The 25,266-nt window shown below is 43.7% G+C and overlaps 1 protein-coding gene across 3 annotated transcripts in view; it reads left to right on the top strand.

Annotated features, from left to right (window-relative positions):
* Window positions 1–25,266, top strand: part of mllt3 (MLLT3 super elongation complex subunit) — a 191,137-nt gene that overhangs the window by 139,975 nt on the left and 25,896 nt on the right. For all 3 annotated transcript variants that reach the window (XM_070881003.1, XM_070880984.1, XM_070880993.1), the window contains one exon: window positions 4,192–4,294. In XM_070881003.1, coding sequence (XP_070737104.1) covers window positions 4,192–4,294 — 103 coding nt within the window. The remainder of the gene's footprint in view (window positions 1–4,191; window positions 4,295–25,266) is intronic.

The following is a 25,266-nucleotide window of genomic DNA, read 5'->3' as shown; positions in this document are numbered from 1 at the left end:
ACTGTTGCTCATCAGCAATGCTGCTCTATGGGTTATATTTGTAACTTTTTCATTAAACAGGTAAGTATGTGCTTTCTACATCCCATGCCACGAGTGTACTCGAATAGTTTTTTTTACATTTGATAAAATGGTAAGCCAGTGTTACAGGTGGGTGTGCCTGCATTTTACTGCATGCATATGAAACAAAGGCAGATGTATTGTATAGAATTTCCTATACAAGTAAAGTAATCAGAAGCTCGAGTTTTGGATATGTTAGTGCTAGTTATACAGTAGAGTTTTCTGCTAAAGTATTTTCTTTTATTTGTAGTTTGAGAGCTGACTTGCATTCAAGTCTTAAAATAAGAAACAAAAACTTTACAACACTTCGAGTGATGTAATAATACATGAAGTATTTTGTCCAAGCTGATTATAATTCCTTGTACTGTGGTGTCTATTGCTAAACATCAACTGTAGACATAGTCACAATTTCCAATAGTTACTCTGAAAACTAAACAATGAATTAGTCATTTGTAACATGGTCATCGGTACACCACTGTTTTTAGCTGTTCAAAACGATGGGATAGTTACGGTACTCGGACAGCAAACCCTTTTTGATTCTACTTTTGTTCTGAGGAAATACTGAGGAAAATCCATAAGAGATAAATTGAGGTATATGAGAGGAGAATCTCAAAGGGGAAAGTGTAGTGTGTCTTTGTAGGTTTGTTAAAAAAATTAATAAAAATAAAAATTATCTGGTGTTGGACATCAAGACTCTTCATCACACTGCTGAATGACCAACTTTTCTCCACCTGCTACAGACTTTAGTTTGTGTACAAGTTACTAATCTCCGCCTATTGCATTTAATCAGTGAAGCATCATGGTGGCTGCGCTTTCGTATGTAAGTGGATTTCTGTCGCAAAATCCCTATATTACTAGTACAAAAGCAAAATGCTGTGGATTCTCGAAATCTGAAATAAAAACAGAAAATGCTGGAAATACTCAGTAGGTCAAGCAGCATCTGTGGAGAGAGAAAGTTCATGGTTTAGAAATCTGTCATAGAAACATAGAAAATAGGTGCAGGAGTAAGACATTCGGCACTTCGAGCCTGCACCGCCATTCAATAAGATCATGGCTGATCAGTCACCTCAGTACCTCTTTCCTGCTTTCTCTCCCTACCCCTTGATCCCCTTAACCGTAAGGGCCATATCTAACTCCCTCTTGAATATATCCAATGAACTGGCATCAACAACACTCTGCGGCAGGGAATTCCACAGGTCAACAACTCTGAGTGAAGAAGTTTCTCCTCATCTCAGTCCTAAATAGCTTACCTCTTATCCTAAGACTGTGTCCCCTGGTTCTGGACTTCCCCAACATCGAGAACATTCTTCCCGCATCTAACCTGTCCAGTCACGTCAGAATCTTATATGTTTCTATGAGATCCCCTCTCATCCTTCTAAACGCCAGTGAATAAAGGCCAAGTTGATCCAGTCTCTCATATGAAAGCCCAGCCATCCCTGGAATCAGTCTGGTGAACCTTCACTGCACTCCCTCAATAGCAAGAATGTCCTTCCTCCGATTAGGAGACCAAAACTGAACACAATATTCCAGGTGAGGCCTCACTAAGGCCCTGTACAACTGCAGTAAGACCTCCCTGCTCCTATACTCAAATCCCCTAGCTATGAAGGCCAACATACCATTTGCCTTATTCACCGCCTGCTGTATCTGCATGCCAACTTTCAGTGACTGATGAACCATTTAACCCAGGTCTCGTTGCACCTCCCCTTTTTCTAGTCTGTTGCCATTCAGATAATATTCTGCCTTCGTGTTTTTGCCCCCAAAATGGATAACCTCACATTTATCCACATTATGTATGCAATAACGGTTCAAACAGAGTACTGTTTAACTAAGCAAGGTACGACCTTGGCTGTGCTTTATTTAGTCCCAAAGTGTCTGACTCACCAACTGGCTGGCCTTTTATGCAGCACTGCAGCACCATGTGCGTGCTGCTCAGTGGCCTCCAACAATGACACCATCTAGTGGCTACAAACAGCATGTACATACATGACAATATCCCGATCGAGGTCTTCTCGCGGGGCAAATGACGAAAAAGGGAAAAAAGATGCACACTTACCTGTTCCTGCTGCGCCCACTCGAGATCCCGGTCCTGAGGCCTTCACTCCCTGCGCGTCGCTCCGTAATTTGGAGTCCCCATTATTATGATTGAGAAACAGCCCCCAAACACCAAAACTCTATATAAAAAAAAATAGAAAATATACATTACATATTTAAGATTAATTTAAATTAAAGCTATTAATGTCTTATTAAAAAAAATATATATATATCCAATTTTTAAAAAGTTTTTAAAATTATGGCCTTAAATAAACTTACTGTAGTGGGCAGGGTTTTTAACAATAGAGTGTTAAATTTTATTTTGTTATGTCTTTGTTTTAAAACTCTTACACCAATAAAAGTAGGCTATGTGTCTGCTTTTATCAGGCGCAAGAGTTTTCAGGACATCCGCTGGGCAATAAATGGGTAAATACCGCAATCTTGCCCCATGTGAATGTCCTGGATGTGGAGATGCATTGGATCTGTCAAGCTCTAGCTCCAGCTTGACAGATCGGAAAAGCTGGTTTTCAGTGTATGCGCATTCCGATGAGTTTTGAGTACAGGAGCAGGGAGGTCTTACTGCAGTTGTACAGGCCTTGGTGAGGCCACACCTTGAATATTGTGTACAGTTTTGGTCTCTTAATCTGAGGAAGGACATTCGTGCTATTGAGGGAGTGCAGCGAAGGTTCACCAGACTGATTCCCGGGATGGCTGGACTGACATATGAGGAGAGACTGGATCGACTAGGCCTGTGTTCACTGGAATTTAGAAGGATGAGAGGGGATTTCATAGAAACATATAAAATTCTGATGGGACTGGACAGATTAGATGCAGGAAGAATGTTCCCAATGTTGGGGAAGTCCAGAACCAGGCGACTTAGTCGAAGGATAAGGGGTAAGCCATTTAGGACCGAGATGAGGAGAAATTTCTTCACTCCGAAAATTGTGAACCTGTGGAATTCTCTGCCACAGAAAGTTGTTGAGGCCAGTTCGTTAGATATATTCAAAAGGGAGTTAGATGTGGCCCTTATGGCTAAAGGCATCAAGGGGTATGGAGAGAAAGCAGTAATGGGGTACTGAAGTTGCATGATCAGCCATGATCATATTGAATGGCGGTGCAGGCTCGAAGGGCCAAATGGCCTGCTCCTGCACCTATTTTCTATGTTTATTCCTGGGCCCGTAGAAACTTCGTATGGGCCCGGGAGGCCGCGATTTCTGCCCCCATGTTTCAGGTGTCTTTCCACAGATACTGCCTGACCTGAGTTTCCATAATTTTCTGTTTTATATACCCAATATTACTAGTTTTTGGTGTAAAACCTGAGTGTTTCATGCTGCATTTGGATATCTGTTATGAGTTTTGATGTAATTTATTTTCCATTTAACTGCTTATTAATTTATGCATATGTGCACGCTACTTGCTGCCTCTGTCCCAGTTGGATTGGATCCAATTCAATTAAAAAGTCAATGCACAGTGGGAATCTCTTTATAGTTCCATTATCTCACTTGTATACATGATTTTAATGCCACTTGAATCATCAATTGAAGAAAATAAAACTGAAAGGAGAAATGGTCAGGTAATTAAAATGATAAAGTAGTTGATGTAGATCTAAGTTATGAAACTTAGATGGCAGTTGCAGAGCTACAGGGGAAGAGAACAAAAGCAATTTGTTTCCTTAATGGAAGCAAGGTTGAACAGTGAGTCTGCTCACATGATGCTTATACACCCTAAGTAGTTTAATTCAAGATTAGCAAATGCTTGATTTTTGACTCCAGCCATTTGATCAATACCTTTCCCTAAGCGTTATCAGAAAAGGTCATGCTAGAACCATGTTGATCTGAAGAGAAGGTTATTAACAAAAGGAGGCTAAAAATAGATTCTCCCTCTTGATCAGTAAATGATGTGTAAGGTGGGGAGAAGAGAGAAATAATATTGAATCAGTGAAGATTCACAACATTTAACAGTAACGCATTTAAGCTGAAAAGTATGTCTAGCACATCCATGTCTACATGGGAATGCACTGTTGGGAATAGAATTTGCTCTCCCCTCCCTCATTTTATCCCTGCCTGTTTGTACCTAAACGTTGTGCTTTATTTTTTATTACAGAATGAGTTTGAGTGATGGGAGTGACAGTGAGAACAGTGGCAGCTCTACCCCACCCAGAAATGAAGCACCTCCAATACTAAAGGCCAACAATAGCAATAACCAGGTATGGGAAGAAGCCATGCAATAAATTGGAAACATTTATGCACAAATGATTCCAAGAAGATTGAACCGAAAACCTTGTTTTGTTCAAAATCTGAGTTTGTTAAATAACATTTTTCAATTATATTCCCTCTCGCATGCTATAAATCTAGGTTGTTGCTCTAAGATCATAACTTATTAGTTCATACTACACTAATTCCTTCATGGATATGGAAGGTATATTCATTACTGTTGGTTGTCCTGGGTAAAATAATTGTAATTCACTTTTATTAGTATAATATTCTATTAAATCCAATTGTGATTTACATTCCCTGAAGGACTCAATGAGGTGCCCATCACTGTCACTTTACAAGCAATAACCTCAACTGCCCAAAGCTCCCCTCTCCCTCTTTCCCCCATCATGCATGCTGGAGGCTAATCATACTACTTCACCCCCATCCCCACAAACTCTTGCATTGGATCAACATTCACTGTCCCACTCTGCATTTCCCTCCAGAATGTCTATTCACTTGTGAACAAGACCTTCGCTATCTATGACCTTTGTGTTGATTGCATTGACATTGTGGCTTTGATCAAAACTTGACTTGCAGGTGTTGACTGCTAGCCCCTTACTGAAGCCTAGTTATACTTTCCACTGCCTACCGCGTCTAACGCCTAAACCGTCTTGGTGGCGGTGTGACCCTTATGAAATCACAACTTTGCCTTTTCCACCCCGCCTCTTCTCTTTCCCCCTCCCCACTTTCAGATACCTTTTCCTCCTTCAGGCACCTCACTCACTTCCACCCCTTTCGTCTCCTTTTAAAAATGCTCATTTTCTATTGCCCCTCCGTGTTCCATCCCAAATTTCTGAGATTTCCTCCTTCAGTCTCTGCACTAAGCCTCATCCTGTGATATCAGTCTCTATCTCAACTCATTTCTTCTCCCCAACCGGCCCCCCCCCCCCCCCCCCGAGTTCACTGCCTCCTGTTCTCCCTAAACCTGTTCCTCCATATAAACTCTCGTACCCTTATTCATGGCCATCTCGCATGATCTCTCTACTCCCATGGTTTTGATCACCGACCAGGCCATCTCCAACCACTTCCTGTATCCCTCACCACCTGCATCCCCTCACCACCTCCATCTGCCCTGTATAAAGCTTTCACCCAAGTCACTTGCAATTGCATGACTGCCTAGCCTTTGGCCCTCCATTTGCCATGATAATTATGCTGCTGTTCATCTGCTCAACCACTTCCTCTCCTTCACCTTGGATGCCCTTGTAAAACATTTACACTCTCGCCCTGGTCATAACCCTGGTATCGTCCTCGTCTTCAATTCCGAGGATTGCAGACTTGAGTGTGTCCGGCAATGTGATGGTTTAGCAAGCCATCACTCGATCTGGCTGGACTATATCGAGCACTGTTGGGCCTCACTCACGTTTTGCCAAAAGCGTCCATTACTGCAGGATCATCCTGGAATGAAAAGATAACTCCTGGCTTTTCTCCACTACCAACCATCTTCTTCAGCCCCTTTCATCTGCCCCCTTCGTCCTCTCCTCCAACAAGTGTGAGGAGCTCATGGACTAAAATTGAGTCTATCCATTCAGCTTGCTTCCTCTCACTCCCTTTGCCCACCAAGCCAAATCTAACTACAGGCTCCCCCCTTACCCTATCCTTGAATTTGTATGTTTTTCTTTCCTTTCTCATGTCAAAGTTATTCTTGTTCATGGGACCCACCTCCTGGCCCCCATGCTAGTAAATAGTTCCCAGTGTCAGCTGTGAGTAAGACTTTCTCCTCTGAGTCAGAAGGTTATGGGTTCAAGTCCCACTCCAGAGATTTGAGCACCAAAACCTAGGCTGACGCTCCAGTGCAGTACCGAGGGAGTGCTGCACTGTCTGAAGTGCCATCTTTCGGATGAGACGTTAAACCAAGGCCTCATCTGCTCTCTCAGCTGGACATAAAAGATTCCGTGGCACTGCTTCGAAGACGAGCAGGGAAGTTGACCCTGGCGTGTTGGACAATATTTATCCCTCAACCATTATCACTAAAAACAAAAAATTATCTGGCCCGTATTACATTGCTGCTTGTGGAAGCTTGCAGTGCACAAATTAGCTGTTGAGCTTCCTACATTACAGAAGCAACTACACTTCAAAAGCACTTCATTAGCTGTAAAGCGCTTTGGGATGTCCTGAGGTCGTGAAAGATGCTATAAAAATGAAAGTCTTTTTTATCTTTAGATATAGTTCTCTTCCCTTTCAAAACTGCTGTCATCACCGATGCCTCAAAGTACAATCCTTGACCCCTCTTAGCGCAATCATCCCATCTCCATCCTCCCTTTCCTTAATTCTGTGAATGTGTTGCCACCTCCCAAATCCATGCTCATCTTTTGGCAACTACATGTTTGAATCTCTTCAATCAGGTTTCTGCCCCTGTTGTGGTACTCAAACAACCCTAATTAAAGTCACAAAAGACACGACGACAAAATTGCCTTCAGGCCTGTTGCCGCCGGAAATAGTCAGCCACGCTGCGGAGCGGGATGGCGACCACTTTTTCGTGGAATGGCCCCCCCCACCTTGAAAATTCCGCTCCTGCAGTATCCCGGCAGTGACCGGCTCTCCCCACGACTGCTCCACTGCTGCCGATCCGTCCTAAGTACATCATGAGAGCGCGCACTGCCGATCTCCGTCCCCTCAATCGTAAAATTCCGCGGAAAAAATCTTGCTGCCGCCACTCGGTGCCACCAGCAATTTTTTCTGCCGGTGCACTGTGCTTCCAATGCTTCTAAAATGGAGGTGCAGCTGCCATTAAAGTGTCAGGCTGGCACTTATCCCCCTGGGTTTGGCTGGGCCTCCAACAGGCAGTCTGGCACCCCCTCTTGGGTGCCAGACCGCTGGCCCAGCCGAAACCCTCCCTGGTGGCCCGGTAGAATGAACTTCAAGAATTGCACAGGTGCTCCCCTTTAAGTGAAGGGGAGAGAGGTGGTAACGCACCAGCGCAATGATGTCATCAGCACTACGCTAATGACTTGACAGCGGAGGACACTCTGCCCCCCCCCCCCTCAACTTCCGCCCCTCAAGTGTGTGAACTTCCGTTCACCGCCGCACTTCCGCCCACATTATGACCGACCTCCGGGCCGCTGGGGGAAAAAAAGCCGAAGAGCGGAATTTCGCTCAAGTGGCCACTGCATCAACCGCGCTGGTAAAAATATCAAACAGCATCGGTGCGCCGCATTTCCGGCAGTGGGCAATTTTGGCCCCATAATCTTTGTGGTGCATTTTCCCTCCTTGTCCTCCTTTGCAGCTTTTGACATGGTTGACCATCCTCCCAAAACCTCTTTGTTTAGCTCAGTGGGACTGTCCTCACTTGTTGCTAATCCAACTGCTGCCGGAGCATCTCTAAGAATTTCTTCTCTTCCTGCCTATGGACTTCTCCGGGCATCTATCCTTGGTCCCCTATTCCACATCTACTTGTTGCCCCTTGGCAACGTCATCCAAAGCCATGGGGATTGCTTCCACATGTACGCTATATCCCCCCTCCTTGTAGGACTGCTCCTGGGCATGGCCAAGGGGGCCATCAGCCGGTCCAGGCAGCGGGCGGTCGAGGGGGTCGTTCAGCCTGACTGCCTGCCTCTCTTCGGCGTGTACATCCGAGCCAGGGTGTCCCTGGAGATGGAGCACGCGGTGTCCACCGGTACGCTCGCGGATTTCCATGAGAGGTGGGCGCCGGAGGGACTGGAGTGCATCATCACCCCCGGCAACCAAATTTTAATTTGATTTTTTTTTGTCTAAAGTTTAATTTGTTTGTTGTGCTGGTTTTAGTGCCCCTCCCCCCCTCCTTTTAGCCAGGGGGCACTTGTATAATTTGTATGTTGGTGCCCTTGGGGGGGGGGAACAAGGGGGCATCTGAAAAGGTTTTGGTGTGTGCCCCCCGCCCCCCCACCCCACTTTAATCAGGGGGCATTTGTTTAAAATATTGCAACTAAAATAGTTGTATGCTGTATCTCGCCACTGCCTCTGCACTGTCAGACTGCTTGTTCAGCATAGAGTTTTGGAGTAGCTGCAAGTTCCATCAGTTAAACATTGGTAAGACCAAAGCGGTTGTCTTTGGCCTCTAGTAGATGCTTGTTACACTCACTTCCAATTTCCCTCCTCCTCCCGAACCACTGCCTTGGGTTGAACCAGACTATTTGCAACCTTGCCGTTCTATTGGACCCAGAGCTGAGCTTCTACTTCATGACACAGGCTGCCTACTTCCATCTCTAACACCGCCTGTGCCCGCTCCTACCTCAGCCCATCTGCTGCTGAAACTCTTATCTGTGCCTTTTTCACCTCCATGCTTGATCATTTCCCATGCTATCCTGGATAGCTTCCACTCCTCCATGCTCTGTAAACTTCAGCTCATCGAAGATTCTGCGTTCCATATCCTTTCCTGCACCTAGTCTTGCTCACCCATCAACCCTGTGCTCACTGACCTACATTGGCTCCTGGTTCCCCTGATGTGCCAATTTAAAATTCTCATCCTCAAGCTTAAATTCCTTTGGCACATAAGAGGTTATTACACAAAATTAGGCTCATGGGATTGGGGGTAATATAATAGCATGGATTGTGGATTGGTTAATGGAGAGAAAACAGAGAGTAAGGATAAACGGGTCATTTTAAGGTTGGCAAGCTATAACTAGTGGGGTACCATGAGGATCAGTGCTTGGGCCTCTATCAATGACTTGGATGAGGGGACCAAGTGTAATGTATCCAAGTTTGCTGACGATACAAATTAGGTGGGAAAGTAAGCTGTAAGGAGGATGCAAAGGGATATAGACAGGTTAGGTGAGTAGGCGAGAACATGGCAGATATAATATAATGTGTAGAAATGTGAAGTTATCCACTTTGGTAGGAAAAATAGAAAAGCAGAATATTAAATAGTGAGTGATTGGGAAATGTTTGTATTCAAAGGGACCTGAGAGTCCTTCTCCACGAATCATAGCAAATTAATGTAACATAACAAGGTACATAACCAGCGTACTAAGCTTAAATAAAGGAGACTATGAAGGTATGAGGGCAGAGTTGGGTAAAGTGGACTGGGAAAATAGATTAAAGTGTAGGGCGGTTGATGAACAGTGGTGTACATTTAATAGATATTTCACAACTCTCGCAAAATATATTCTAGTGAGGAGGAAAGGGTGTAAGAGAAAAGATAGCCATCTGTGGCTAACTAAAGAAATAAAGGATGGTATCCAATTAAAAACAAGGGCATACAAAGTGGCCAAAAACTAGTGGGAGGACAGAAGACTGGAAACTTTTAAAAGACAGCAAAGAACGACTAAAAAAATGATTTAAGAAAGGGAAGATAGACTATGAAAGTAAACTAGCACAAAATATAAAAACAGATAGCAAGAATTTCTATAGGTATATAAAAAGGAAAGGGTGGCTAAAGTAAATGTTGGTCCCTTAGAGGACGAGACCAGGGAATTAGTAATGGGGAACATGGAGATGGCAGAAACTCTGAACTAATATTTTATATCGGTCTTTACGGTAGAGGACACTAACAATATTCCGACAGTGGATAGTCAAGGGCCTGTAGGGGGGAGGAATTTAACACATTCACAATCACTAAGGAGTTGGTACTCAGTAAGATAATGGGACTAAAGGCAAATAAATCTCCTGGACCTGATGGCTTGCATCCTCGAGTCTTAAGAGAAGTAGCGGCAGGGATTGTGGATGCATTGGTTGTAATTTACCAAAATTCCCTGGATTCTGGGTGGGTCCCAGCAGATTGGAAAACTGCAAATGTAATGCCCCTATTTAAAAAAGGAGGCAGACAAAAAGCAGGAAACTATAGACCAGTTAGCCTAACATCTGTGGTTGGGAAAATGTTGTAGTCCATTACTAAAGAAGCAGTAGCAGAACATTTGGAAAAGCAAAATTCGGTCAGGCAGAGTCAGCATGGATTTATGAAGGGGAAGTCATGTTTGACAAATTTGCTGGAGTTCTTTGAGGATGTAATGAACAGGGTGGATAAAGGGGAACCAGTGGATGTGGTGTATTTGGACTTCCAGAAGGCATTTGACAAGATGCCACATAAAAGGTTACTGCACAAGATAAAAGTTCACAGGGTTGGGGGTAATGGGCCCAAGTTTCCACATGATTTGCGCCTGATTTTTAGGAGCAACTGGTGAAGAACGGACTATCTTAGAAATCGCAATTCTCCACATTTTTTTTTCTGCAGTTCTAGTCAGGTAGAACAGTTCCACTTTGGAACAGAATTTTTTCTTCAAAAGGGGGTGTGTCCAGCCACTGACGCCTGATTTCAAAGTTTCCACAGTGAAAACGTACTCCAAACTAACTTAGAATGGAGCAAGTGAAGATTTTTGTAGAACTGAAAAAACCTGTTCGACACATTAAAAAATCAGGCGCAGGTTACAAATTAGGCGTCCAGAACGAGGTGGGGGGAAGGGAAGTCATTAAATTCTATAATAAATCCTTATTTATACTTCTACAAATATTATACAAATAAATCCAATCTGAATAAACATTTATAAGCAAAGAAAAGATTAAATAAACCATCTTCCTACCTGTGTGAAAGTGCTTCAGCCATCGTTCGTTCCCGCGGGGGCGGGGGAGCCGTTCCGTTCGTTCCTGTGGGGGTGGGGGGGGGGGGGGAGAGGAGCCGTTCCGTTCGTTCCTGACGGCGGGCGGGGGTGGGGAGGGAAACGGTTGCCTCAACTTTCTGAGGCTTCCTGCACCTTCTCAGTGCTGCAAGAAGCCTCAGTGCTGATGTGCTGATGGCAATGTGCTTTTATTAAAATTTTCAAAAATTAAACAGCTACAAAGAACTACAAAAATGGCCGAGTGCCAATGTTTCCTTCACACTAAGCATGCGTGAACGCTCCAACGCACACGCACAACGTTACCAGCAGGAAAAAAACTAATTTAAATGGTACCCGCCCCCTCCCACTTACAAAATTGGCGCGACTGTAGGCTCCGCCCCCCTGGGCGCCGCGCCAGACAGACAAGGAGCTGCAGGGCGCTCGAAAATAGCGCGTTTTTTTTTTTAGGCGCGAAAAACGGGCGCCCAGCTCGGAGGGGCGCCCGTTTTTTATCGTGTGGAAACTTGGGGCCCAATATATTAGCATGGATAGAGGATTGGCTAACTACCAGAGAACAGAGAGTCGGGATAAATAGTTCATTCTCTGGTTGCCAACTAGTAACTAGTGTGGTGCCGCAGGGATCAGTGCTGGGGCCCCAACTATTTACACTCAGTCCCTTCTTCCAAGTCATTAATATAGATTGTAACGTAGCCAAGTTTGCTGACGATACAAAGATGGGAGGAAAAGCAATGTGTGAGGAGGACACACAAAATCTGCAAAAGGACATACAGGCTAAGTGAATGGGTAAAAATTTGGCAGATGGAGTATAATGTTGGAAAGTGTGAGGTCATGCACTTTGGCAGAAAAAATCAAAGAGCAAGTTATTATTTAAATGGAGAAAAATTGCAAAGTGCTGCAGTACAGTGGGATCTGTGGGGGCTACTTTGCATGAAACACAAAAGGATAGTATGCAGGTACAGCAAGGGATCAGGAAGGCCAGTGGTATCTTGGCCTTTATTGCAAAGGGGATGGAGTATAAAAGCAGGAAAGTCTTGCTACAGCTATATAAGGTATTGGTGAGGCCACATCTGGAATACTGTGTGCAGTTTTGGTTTCCATATTTACGAAAGGATATACTTGCTTTGGAGGCAGTTCAGAGAAGGTTCACTAGGTTAATTCTGGGGATGAGGGGGTTGACTTATGAGGAAAGGTTGAGTAGGTTGGGCCTCTACTCATTGGAATTCAGAAGAATGAGAGGTGATCTTATTGAAATGTATAAGATTATGAGGGGCTTGACAAGGTGGATGCAGAGAGGATGTTTCCACTGATGGAGACTAGAACGAGAGGGCATGATCTTAGAATAAGGGGCCGCCCATTTAAAACCGAGATGAGGAGAAATTTCTTCTGAGGGTTGTAAATCTGTGGAATTCGCTGCCTCAGAGAGCTGTGGAAGCTGAGGCATTGAATAAATTTAAAACAGCGATACAGTTTCTTAATGTCCCAGCTTCCACAGCTCTCTGAGGCAGCAAATTCCACAGATTTACAGCCCTCAGAAGAAATTTCTCCTCATCTCGGTTTTAAACCAAGGACCGGAGTATAAGGGGAATTAAATTTTGCTGCAATGACATCATCGTCAAAGGCAGTCCCTCGGAATCGAGGAAGACTTGCTTCCACTCGTAACATGAGTTCTTAGGTGGCTGTACAGTCCAATACGAGAACCACAGTCTCTGTCACAGGTGGGACAGATAGTCATTGAGGGAAGGGGTGGGTTGGACTGGTTTGCCGCACGCTCTTTCCACTGCCTGCACTTGATTTCTGCATGCTCTTGCCGACGAGACTCGAGCTCGGCACCCTCCTGGATGCACTTCCTCCATTGAGGGCGGTCTTTGGCCAGGGACCCCCAAGTGTCGGTGGGGATGTTGCACTTTATCAGGGAGGCTTTGAGGGTGCCCTTGTAACATTTCTGCTGCCCACCTTTTGGTTTGTTTGCCTTGAAGGAGTTCCGATTCGAGCGCTTGCTTTGGGAGTCTCGTGTCTGACATGCGAATAATGTGGCCCAACCAGCGGAGCTGATCAAGTGTGGTCAGTGTTTCAATACTAGGGATGTTGGCCTGGTCGAGGACACTAACGTTGGTGCGTTTGTCCTCCCAGGGGATTTGTAGGATCTTGCGGAGTCATCATTGGTATTTCTCCGCGATTACAGCGACTTGAGGTGCCTACTGTACGTGGTCCATATTTCTGAGCCATACAGGAGGGTGGGTATTACTTCAGCCCTGTAGACCATGAGCTTGGTGGCAGTTTTGAGGGCCTGGTCTTCAAACACACTTTTCCCCAGACGGCTGGAGGCGGTGTTGGATCTCGTTGTCAATGCCTGCTCTTGTTGATAGGAGGCAGTGACTAGTAGGGTACTGCAAGGTTCAGTGCTGGGACCTCAGCTATTTACAATATATATTAATGATTTAGACAAAGGAATTGAATGTAATATCTCCAAGTTTGCAGATGACACCAAGTTGGGTGGCAGTGTGAGCTGTGAGGAGAATGCTAAGAGGCTACAGGCTGACTTGGACAGATTAGGTGAGTGGGCAAGTGCATGGCAGATGCAGTATAATGTAGATAAATGAGAGATTATCCACTTTGGTGGCAAAAACAGGAAGGCAGAATATTATTTGAATGGTGACAGATTAGGAAAAGGGGAGGTGCAACGAGACCTGGGTGTCATGGTACATCAGTCATTGAAAGTTGGCATGCAGCTACAGCAGGCGGTGAAGAAGGCAAATGGCATGTTGGCCTTCATAGCGAGAGGATTTGAGTATAGGAGCAGGGAGGTCTTACTGCAGTTGTACAGGGCCTTGGTGAGGCCACACCTTGAATATTGTGTAGAGTTTTGGTCTCCTAATCTGAGGAAGGACATTCTTGCTATTGAGGGAGTGCAGCGAAGGTTCACCAGACTGATTCCCGGGATGGCAGGACTGACATATGAAGAAATACTGGATTGACTAGGCTTATATTCACTGGAATTTAGAAGAATGAGAGGGGATCTCATAGAAACGTATAAAATTCTGACGGGATTGGACAGGTTAGATGCAGGAAGAACGTTCCCGATGTTGGAAGTCTAGAACCAGGGGTCAGAGTTTAAGGATAAGGGGTAAGCCATTTAGGTCCGAGATGAGGAGAATTGTGAACCTGTGGAATTCTCTACCACAAAGTTGTTTAGGCCAATTCGTTAGATATATTCAAAAGGGAGTTAGATGTGGCCCTTACGGCTAAAGGGATCAAGGGGTATGGAGAGAAAGCAGGAATGGGGTACTGAAGTTGCATAATCAGCCATGTTCATATTGAATGGTGGTGCAGGCTCGAAGGGCCGAATGGCCGCCTCCTGCTATTTTCTATATTTCTATAAGGGAAGTGGTCCACGTTGTCCATGGCCGTGCTGTGGATCTTGACACGGGGGATAGTGCTGTGCAGTGAGGACAGGCTGGTGGAGGATCTTTCTTACTGATGTTTAGCATAAGGCCCATGCTTTCGTGCGCCTCAGTAAATACGTCGACTATGTCCTGGAGTTCAGCCTCTGTGTGCGCAGACGCAGGTACTGTATCTCGACGACAGAGGTTGGGGTGGTCTTGGACCTGGCCTGGAGACGGCGAAGGTTGAACAGGTTCCCACTGGTTCTGTGGTTTAGTTCCACTCCAGCGGGGAGCTTGACGACTGTGAGGTGGAGCATGGCAATGAGCAAGATTGAGAAGAGGGCTGGGGCGATGACTCGGCCCTGCTTGACCCTAGTCCGGACGTGGATTGGGTCTGTGATGGATCCGTTTGTAAGGATCACGGCCTGCATGTTGTCATGGAGCAGGCGGAGGATGGTGACGTACTTTTGGGGGCATCCGAAACGGAGGAGGACGCTCCATAGACACTCGCGGTTGACTGTGTCAAAGGCCTTTGTAAGGTCGAAGGCGGCGATGTATAAGGGCTGGTGCTGTTGCTGTTGCCTGCATTTTTTCTGCAGCTGTCGTGCTGCAAAAATCATGTCCGTTGTGCCCCGTAGGGGACAAAATCCGCACTGCGACTACGGGAGGAGCTCCTCAGTCACAGGGAGAAGACGGTTGAGGAGGATTCTAGCGATGACTTTCCCAGCGGCTGATAACAGGGAGATTCCTCTGTAGTTGCCGCAGTCGGACTTGTCCCCTTTTTTAAAGATGGTCACGATCACTGCATCTCTAAGATCTTCTGGTATGCTCTCCTCCCTCCAGGTGAGGTAATTAATTTGCGCCAGCAGTGCCTCTCCGCCATACTTCAGTGCCTCAGCAGGGATTCCATAGGGCTTTGGTGAGACCACATTTGGAGTACTGTGTACAGTTTTGTTCTCTTTACTTAAGGAAAGACATACTTGCCTTGGAGGGAGTGCAACGGAGGTTCACTAGATTGATTCTTGGGATAGGGAAAGATTGAGTACACTACAGTATTCATTAGAGTTTAGAAGAATGAGAGGTAATCTCATTGAAACGTGTAAAATTGTTGAGGGGCTTGACCGGGTAGATACTGGGAAGATGTTTCACCTAACTGAGGAGTTTAGATCTAGGAGTTACAGTCTCAGAATAATGGGTCGGCTATTTAAGACTGAGACGAGGAAAAATTTCTTCACTCAAAGGGTTGTGAATCTTTGGAATTCCCTGCCCCAGAGGGCTATGGATGCCAGTCATTGAGTATATTCAAGGCCGAGAGCTATAGATTTTTGGATATTAAGGGAACCATGATCATCTTGAATGGCGGAGCAGGCTCAAATGGCCTACTCCAGCTCTTATTTCTTATGTGATTATGGTCTTTGATGTGATTATGTTCTTGTATTCCAATAGCTCCTCCTTTAGCTCCGGTCACTTTTATCTGACTGTCTGAAGCACCTTGGGGTGTTTTTCTACTTTAAAGGTGCTGTATAAATTCAAGTTGTAGATTTGACATGAAAACAAATCTGTTCCCAAATTGTTGCCACATAGGCTTCTAGGATATGGTGATGGCTCATTGTGCAGTTAATTTCCTTCCTCCTTGCAAGGAAGTATCTGTTCTCCCCTTGTTCCTTGGTCATAACAAGATGGCTGAGATCAGGACTCTCTGTGAACAGGAGTGAGCAACTACCTCTGCTCTCAGTTGGATCATCAGGGTGCCTGCTCTAAATATGCTCTTTGTATTTCATTCCAAGCCTGTTCATTTAACCTGTACCTCCTTGTTTTTAAATTGCAGTTTGGTGACTTGCCATTTGTATCCATGTAATTACACGCCTTATTGTTTTTAGTTTTAAAAAAAAAAGAATTCCGTTAGGAAACTACTTTTTATTTTTCTTAATAAAAAAACATGCTTTCTATTATCGTGAATGTCTTGAGAGGTGTGGAGTCTTAATTGGAGATTTTTTTTTGCTTTTGATCACTCAAAAATTGTCTTCTGATAGTTATAATGGGGCAGAAATTCCAAGGAGGGCTTCCCACAGGCAAATCAATAAAAAATAGAAATAAAATGCACACTTATCTGAAGCTGCTGGGCCTGCTGAGACTCCCAATCCACAGGCCTCTTCTCCCTGCGACCCGCAGCACATGCACGTCGGGACGTCCGCAGGAGTCACGTGGGCCTGGGCATCCAATCACCGGTAAGTATTTTCTCATTCATTGTAATAGGAGTTTCGTAAGTTACGAAATGAGAAAAACCCCAAAACGCACAAACTACATAAAACATTTAAAAAAAAAAACACCTTGCACAATAAACTAATAGAAATTAAAAATGTTACACTTTTTTGAAGAAAAAAAAATTCCCGATTTTGAAAAAAAGTTACGGTTAGGGTTTAAAATAACATTATCTGACTGGACACGGATTTAACATAAATGCGTTTTTAAAATTTTTATTTTAATGTTTTTTTCTATGTTTTTAAACTCTTACGCCTGTGAAAGTAGGCTATGCACCTGCTTTGTCAGGCGCAAGAGTTTTGATGACATTTGCCATGCAAGATATGGATAAATAGCCCAAATTTCCACGTACAAATGTCCTCGCTCCCGATCTGCAGATGATGTGTCAAGCTCCAGCTTGGCAGATCGGAAAAGCCGGTTTTTAGCGCATGCGCATTGAGTGCTGAAAACCGGCGCTTCCGATGCCTTCCCGGGTCCGTCGAAACTTCGTACGGGCCAGGACATTGGAAATTCTGTCCCAGTATAATCCGTGCTTCATTTTGAGATGAGGTTAAAGTGTTCTATTTCATACATTTAATCAACATGAATGTATGGAAATCAAAACTCTCGCATTTGTGAAATCTGAAGGAAATATTTAACTTTGGTATACTGAAGTGTCATTATTTTGTTGCATCTTTTAACATTACATGTAGGACTTCTAAGCTGGACCTTGCATTTACAAAAGAGTTGTCTGACTGCAAAGCTGATTGCAGAAAATGACAAGCTGTCCCTGCATTTAAAATTATTTTCAAACCTGTGGCCTAAGCAGGCTTGTTGAACTTTTCAAGTTCAAGTTAACTTTGTGATTTGAAAAGCTGATCAAGTGCACGTTCCAAAAAAGAAAGTTCCTCCCATTAGTTTGCCCAAATGAGCTAAGTTAGGGATCCCATTGATGGTTACAGATTATCCCCAGCTTAAGTGTCTGCGTTTAGTCACCTTTTGCCCTCAGTAGCCTGTTTAGATTCAATCTAGTGCCTTGTGAAGGTGTTTATTTGCAAAAAAAGGAGGCAGCATTAAATACAAGTGCTTTCACCTATAAGCCGCTACTGTGTACAGGTTAAACCTCCCTTATCTGGGACCTGGCTTGAGCCGAATAAGGGTTTCTGCTGGATATAGGGAGGTCAATCCGAGGAGGTCGGGGGGGTGGGGGAGGGGGGTCGGTGCCTCGGGCGGGCCCAAAGTGTAGGCACGGCCCCAAAGTCGAGGTGGAGGTCGGCCGCATTCTGCGCATGTGCTCCCGGCCACCAGAATCATGCCCAAGAGGTGGGGCCGGATAAGGCAGGTCCAACCTGTACTCATTACACAGTGAAGTGAATATGCAATCCATCTTTTACGACCTCGGATAATTTTTAAGAGCAATATTCAAACTCTTTTCTTGTAATTTTCTATAATATAGATTTTTAGGTTTCAATTTCCTGTCCCCCCTTTCATTCCCACCCATTGCAAGCTGCTTCAGTTGCCGGTGTCTGCGCAAACAGCCATTTTATAACAGGAAAAAAAATGAAAGATTTCTGATGGACAATGTAACCATATTGTCACATTCTCCTTTGTAATAAATACACCACCCTCCCCCCACCACCAACTTTGTGCCGTCTGCAAATTTAGAAATTGTACTTCCAATTCCTGAGTCCAAATTGTGAATAACAGTGGTCCCAGCACCACTTCCCATTTTTTGCCAGTCTGAATAGCTGCGCTTTACCTCTACTCTCTGTCTGTAACCAACTTGCCATTCATTCTGCTACATATCCCCTGACTCCACATGCTCTGACCTTAATCTTGAGTGTACTATATGGTACCTTTATTGAAGGCCTTTTGAAAATCCAAATCTATTACATCTACTGCATTACCATTGTCTGTGAATGGTCTCTTCCAGCCTGCTGACACCAGCGAGTTCACACTGGGGAGAGACTGTTCACCTGCTTTGAGTGTGGGAAGGGATTCACTCAGTCACCCAACCTGCTGAGACACCAGTGAATCCACAAGTGACTGCAGGGGTTAGATTCTGCTGTTATTGCTGCTGTTATTCACATCCCTACTGAATCATGTTTATTCTGTTAGTTGGCGTTTGTTTCTGATAAACTCCAGCCGAGTTGAAGGGTTAATATTTTGATATTTCAAATAACAGTGTGTCGATATTTGATGTCTCCAAGATAAGAGGAGACTAATTGATGTCCTGTTACTGATTGCTTCATTTTTGATTGGGGCAGAGGAACGGTGAGAGATCGGGGCCCAAGAGAGGTGAAGGTTCGGGGGCAGCATAGACCAGCCCACACTGCGATCTATGGATAGTAGGAGCATGTGTGTGCACTAGGTCCGTGCACCAGAGCTTGGTCTCCAGTCGTCTTGGTTAACCGTTGTCACTGGATCAAGACCTAGCTCTGACAAGCCCGTGTGGTGGCTGGTGTGCAACGGCCACCCCACGTTCAAAGAATCCACACACAGCCACCTTCCACCCTTCAGTATGTTGTTCGGGACCTAGAATGTCAGATCCCTCATTGAAACACCTGTGAACTCATCCCTTTTTGGTGTGGAAGCGATTCATCCTCGATATGAGGGACTGCCTAATACAATTTAAATGAATTGGTAATTAGTGGAGGATATATTTCAGTTAAATGATGCCCATATTTCTATTGCACGCAGGAGGCATGTCCAAGAGTCGTAGCCCAGTATTGCTTCTTTCCAAAGTAATTTTTTCAAAAACTTAGGATGAAATCCAGGGGGAAAAAATGCTCGGCTCGTGGACTTCTCTAACTGATCTTTGACTTCTGAAAGTTGGTAGTCGTGCTCAGATACAATTAGCTATTGTTTAGTCTTATCTACATGTATGTCAGCACTGCTGTACAGCCATGGGTCAACAGAAAATAGTTTTGGCATCTAAAAGTCAACCAGTGGTTGCCCCTCCTGCATAGATGCAATGGTAATTTCTGTCAGGAAAATACAAGTATTTTTCTTTGGGCATAAATACCATTTATTAAGGCAAATATTTGCACCATGGATAAGCATAAAGTAAATACTAAAAGACTTTTGTGATTTAATATTACAGTTCTCTATATTAGCTGCTGTTCCAATTGCAAAATGAAAACTAGCAAGGTTTTAAGTACTAATTTCTGATCTTTTCATCTTGATAGATGACATTTTTGGCTGGACTGAGTCTTCAAGGTGCATTTGGTAATTGTTCATTTGAAAAGACTGAGTACTGATTTTCAACAAACATACAACATTGCATCAGACCTCTTTCACAAAATGCCAGCTTGTCAAGAAATCCCCCCCACCCCAAAGATTGCTCCTAGATAAATTAAGGTTTTTGCCTGAAATCTTGAGTCAAGCATATGCATTTCTAGATAATAACACACAAACTGGAAACTTGCTCCAGTAATTGTAACAATGAAATATTTGACCTCGCCAGAGACCCCAATCAGATCACTGTCTTAAATTGCCTTCCAAACTTGCCAGTCTTCCTTGCGCAAACGTGTTGGGTTGTACCCAAGCAACTGGAAGGAACACTGCCCATTGATAAAGTGGCCCATTTCTGCAAGAGGAAGAAAAGGGTCTTGTTGACAGTACAGATGGCAGATATGGAAAAATCCACAGCCTAAATTATCCCCCCCCCCCCCCCCCCAATCAACTAAAGGTGAAAGTATAGGCTTGGGATAAATTGTAGAAGTTACACAAAGTGGGGAGGGGGGGAACTTGAGGCCAGTGCGGATGTTAGAAGTCAAAAGCCCATTAAAGCAAAACATACCTGAGAAAACAATGAAGAATGGTGAATATGACCAGATAAGCTGTGTTTCTTGCATTCTTGAAGTTCTATCATACAGCAACACAATACAGTACTGGTCGGCATAACGTATGTGTACACGTGGTGTTTTTGTATGTCCCTTTAAGGAAAGCCGCAGAATATTGGCAATATTTTCTCCTTTTTAAGTTCTGCTTGCTGGTACAAATTGCTCTTCCTTATTTGTTCAGCCATGCACCTTATAAGAGGTCCAGTGGGCAAAAGTCACGAGGCAGAATCCTTCCAGGAGTTTAAAACTTCTGGAAGTTTCTTGTATTGCATGAATATTTTTCCTGTGCTCACAAGTTCCACCTTAGACCAGCAGTGCTCTCCTTTCTTTCCATCAACAGCAGTGCCTCAATGTTGCTCAGCCAGTAGAAAACTCTTGAATATACTGCTCTGCTTTAGAGACAATTACAACTTGTAAAGTCATCCTTGTTTTGACTTTTCTGAAGTTTCACTGTCAACTCAGTTTCTTTTTTGCATTTTTTTTTGTGTTTAAATAGTTAGATACAATATTTACAACATTTGATTGAAATTGATGGCTCCATGCAAAACAATTTCACTCACTAAGGGCTAGAATTTCACCGACTGGATTTTCGCCGCGATTTGACCCTCCGCGGTGAAAACCCGGTCGGTGGGATCTTCAGTGACCTTTTTGAGGCGGTGTTTCCACATACTGCCGAGGAGAGGAGTGCCGATGTGCAACACCCCAAATAGCGTTTGCAATCGATTTTTGGCGCTCTCGGACCGTTATTCTGCACCCAGAATACTGATTGGGTCAAACCTGCAAAAAAGGTAAGTTAACGGGCTCAATTTTCCCCAAAGTGTTTTTTTGGTGTACTTGAAGAGTTCCGCCCGATTTTTTTTTTTTTGCGGCGGGGTGGCCTAAGTCACCCCCAAAAAATATTCTAAGTTTCCCTGTTGGATTTCTTCTTTTTGGCATGGCGTAACCCGACCTTTAGTTTTAGGGGTGGAGCCTTGATCTGTGCCATGGTAACCAGGGACACAATGCGAGCTGAGCCAGCTTCCAACACATGAAAAAAATTGAAAAACATATAGCAGCAACTTGCCTCCAACCCCGCCCGAAGAGCTTGCTAGTCCGGCCCTATTCTCGATCCCCATTCTCCCGGTCCGGTCTCATTGTCGGTCCCTGGATTTTTCTCTCTGTAAGCCGGGGACCGAGAATGGGACCAGACCGGACCAGACAGCCTCCAGGCGGGGTTAGAGGTAAGTTGCTGCTGTGTGTTTTTCAATTCTTTTAGTGTATCCGGGTATCTGCTGCACCAATTTCCTTACCTGCGCCGATTTCCTTAACTCTAGTGAAGGTTTTTCTGCAGAGGCCACAAACGCTGGCCTAAGCACAACTGGAGTAACTCCCTAACTTCCCTAAATGGCCAGAATTAGCATAGGTGGTTGGTTACGCCCTATTTGGCTGGAAAAAAAAACTGGCCTAAAAAAATCGTAACTAACTGAGTTACACTGGTACAAATTGATTGGGGAAACTGTGGTTTTTCAACTTGGGCCAAAAAGAGCAGCCTGCTCCAAAAAAACAGCACAAATCACTGGGGGAAATTGAGCCCAAAGTTTTAATTTTTTTAAAAATTATTTTTCAGCGATTTAGTAGGTAAGGGTTTTGTGAATGGTTTTTTCCACTCTCCCAAAGCGCCTCTCGCAGTGCTGTTGGCCCCGGACTAAAGTTGCTGAAATTTGCAGTTTGCACCGCGAATCCTCGTACAACGCCGATTTTTACCACTGCACCCGAATTAAAGGCCAAAAAGCGGGCCTAAAAACATTAGTGCAGCGAAAACGGTAATTTTGGTGTAAAAATACCGTTTTAGTCTAGCCTTGAGTCATTCTTCAGCACCAAGTTTGCAGTTCAAAAGTTACAAGTGATTCATTCAACACAGAAGGACATGGGAAGTTGATCATGGAGGAATCTGTTTCAGTAGCACTGGTCATGGCAAGGTTTTGCTCCAAAACCTCTGCGCTCATGTTAGCATTACGACTCCTCTTATGTAGTGTTGGAAGAGTACATATTTTTCAAAACCTACTCCAGAGTAAGGGAACTGACTACTTCTAAAGGTGTCTGACTCACGCCATGCTCAGAAAAGTATCTGCTAGCACAGAAATATGCTTTCTGGAGTTGAGTGCCCTGACTGACACGAATAGTTCAGAGATCTTGGGCCTTTAGATTAAACAAAAGTACCACCTGCACATGGGCCCAAAACATCATTCAAGGTGTTAATATGGATTTGGGGGAGCCTCTTGGCTGGGAATTTTAGACTGTTGTGTTTGACTATACAAAATAGTTATTGTCTCAAGTCCACAAACTCTGACTTTCCTTGAATCCTTCAAGGAAGGATTTGTCTCTGGCACCAGCTATTCAGAATTTCATATTCACATAGCTGTGCTGATTTAACCTCTGCTCTGATTTTGGTCTGGGCAGTATTCCAAAATACTGTCTCTCTCCTCTCTTGTCTTGAGGTCAGTAGCTAAATAGTACCAATCTATAACCATATTTGCTGTCCTTGATATTTCAGATTCTCGCTCATGGCCCTGATATTACAGATTGTGGTAGACTTGTGGAGTTTTTGGAGTTACTTATCTCCATGAAATTTGCTTTTTATTTCCTTTTACACCTCTGTGATTCTTCATAAGTTTGATTTCAAAAGGTCTGAGTTATTGGCTTTCTCCATTCCAGCTAGGGTGACAAACTGGAGAGCTGCAGTGGCCACCACTGGTGCAACCACTGACAATGATGCTTGGGATACAAGCTCGTCTAATTCTGTTCAGATGTGGGGTTTTTTGGTAGTTTAAAGTGAGGACATTCACTTTTACCATCTTCCCAGTATATAAGCTGTTGTATACTGTGCAATTACTTTATTTGGGGAAAGGGAGTTTGCATAATACAGCGCACACAAGCAGTGCAAAGCAGTTTTGCATCCTAATTTAGCTCGCCAACAATCCAATGTCTATTGACTTTCCCTTTATAGAATTTCTTATTTTGTGAAGCTATATAAATTCAGTTTAATTATTCAATATTGTAATCTATTATAGTTACTTCATATTCAATTTTTGTTATTTTTAGCCATAACAAGCACATCTTAAAGACTAATACAAAAGCAAAATATCGCAGATGCTGTAAATCCGAAATACAAACAAGATGCTGGAAATACCCAGCGGGTCAAGCAGCATCTGTGGAGAGAGAAACCAAGTTAATCTTTCAGGTTGATGACCTCTCTCTCATCTTAAAGATTGCTGGACTGCCAAGGCATCTACTTCAAAAGCTGCAATAAAATATCAATCAACAACCTTTAGTCGGAAAATTTATTTTAGACAATGCACTTTTAAGATGGTTTGTTTTTTACGTGGGAGCAAAGAAGTTAATGAAACAAAATGTGTGGATTTTTAAGGACCAGGATGATTCATTTGATTCCATAGAATGGGGCTTTAGCATATATTTGCAGGCTAGCAACCACAGGAAGATGGCTGACCATTGTCAGGGAATCTCCGCCTCGTGTTTTGACACCTTTCACTGATCTGGCAAAGGAGGTCTTCTACATGTTCATACCCATTTGTGTTGTGTGCTGAGATTCAATCTGCATGAGCAGAAAGTTGCTCGAAGATGAATGTTAAATGTTGGTTGAGAAAAACAAAGCAATTTCGAATGGTATTGCCACTGGTTGTGACTGAGGAAACCCACTTTATACCATTGTTGCAGATGTCTGGATTCTATTTGAGCCTAGATTCCAGAACCGTGTGCTTGTACCACTCAGCCATTTGAGTTACATTTTCATTAAGATAGAGTACTTAAATTTTTCCCACTGCTTGAGGTCAAATATCTATATTGATTGTTCCAGTTGGTAATTAAATCCGAGGTAACCATATCAAATAAATGTATTGCTGGACTGAGTGGAGAATATGTATATTTGTTATGAACTAAGAGGTTAATGACCATCAGATAAAATGTAAAGTGTATTGGATAAATGTCGATAGTTGCTGAATACTACATATTTGAGTAGTTCTCATCCCCTTACTAAAAACCCTTTTGTACTGAATTCAAAATCCTCATCTTCAAATCCTCCTTCCTCACCTCGAACCTCCTCCAGTCCTACATCCTTGCTCACACTCTCCACTCTTCCAGCTGTGGTCTATCGTGTATCTCCTCTCTGTTCCCTCTCCTTCAGCTGTACCATCAGTAGCAGAGGCTTAATCTATCTCACCCACACTCCGGACCTGCCTCTCCAAATCCCCTGACCTTAATACATAACTTCTCACCTTTAAAACCTCCTTAAACCACTTGTTTGCAATATTTCACCAGCTGCTCCAATCCTCCCTCCTCTACCTGGTCAATTTTGAGCTCCAACTGTGATGCATCATGAAAGTTTTCTGTGTTAAAGGTATATAAATGTAAGTTGATGGTTCTCGAGGTGGGCCTTAATATCCCGTCACAGTTGACCTATCCAATTTGTTGCCATTGCTGTTTTACTCCTCCTAAGGTGTTTGGTGAATAAATATAGACGCAAGTAAGATCCAACTTCAGTGTAGTGTTCCTCATTTTGAGAATTTATTTTGCAGTCATTTATTTACTTGCAGTTTTTTAAAACTCCATGTTTTTTCAGGTTCTAGTTTTAGTATCAAAAAACAAAGGAAATAATGAGGGCAACATCTAGGGGGAGGAAAACTTGACCACAAAAAATGGATAAATTCAGAGAAGATTAAAAGGAATGAGGAAGGCCATTTTAATTTTTTTTTGGAGATCCTAACATGCCTCCCCTTTGTAGCATCCAGTTTGTTTCTTAAATGATTCCAGGAGTTTTGCCTCCACTCTCCTATTCAGAAGTCTATTTTGCATGTTCATCATTCTTTGTGTGAAGAACAATTGTAAGATCAATCTTAAAATTCAATTTTTACTCGTTAGAACTTGTTCTACC

This window comes from Pristiophorus japonicus, chromosome 1 (assembly GCF_044704955.1).
Source record: "Pristiophorus japonicus isolate sPriJap1 chromosome 1, sPriJap1.hap1, whole genome shotgun sequence".
Taxonomy (NCBI): Eukaryota; Metazoa; Chordata; class Chondrichthyes; family Pristiophoridae; genus Pristiophorus; species Pristiophorus japonicus.
Note: the sequence above shows the minus strand (reverse complement) of the source record. Positions and strands in the feature narration are given on the sequence as shown.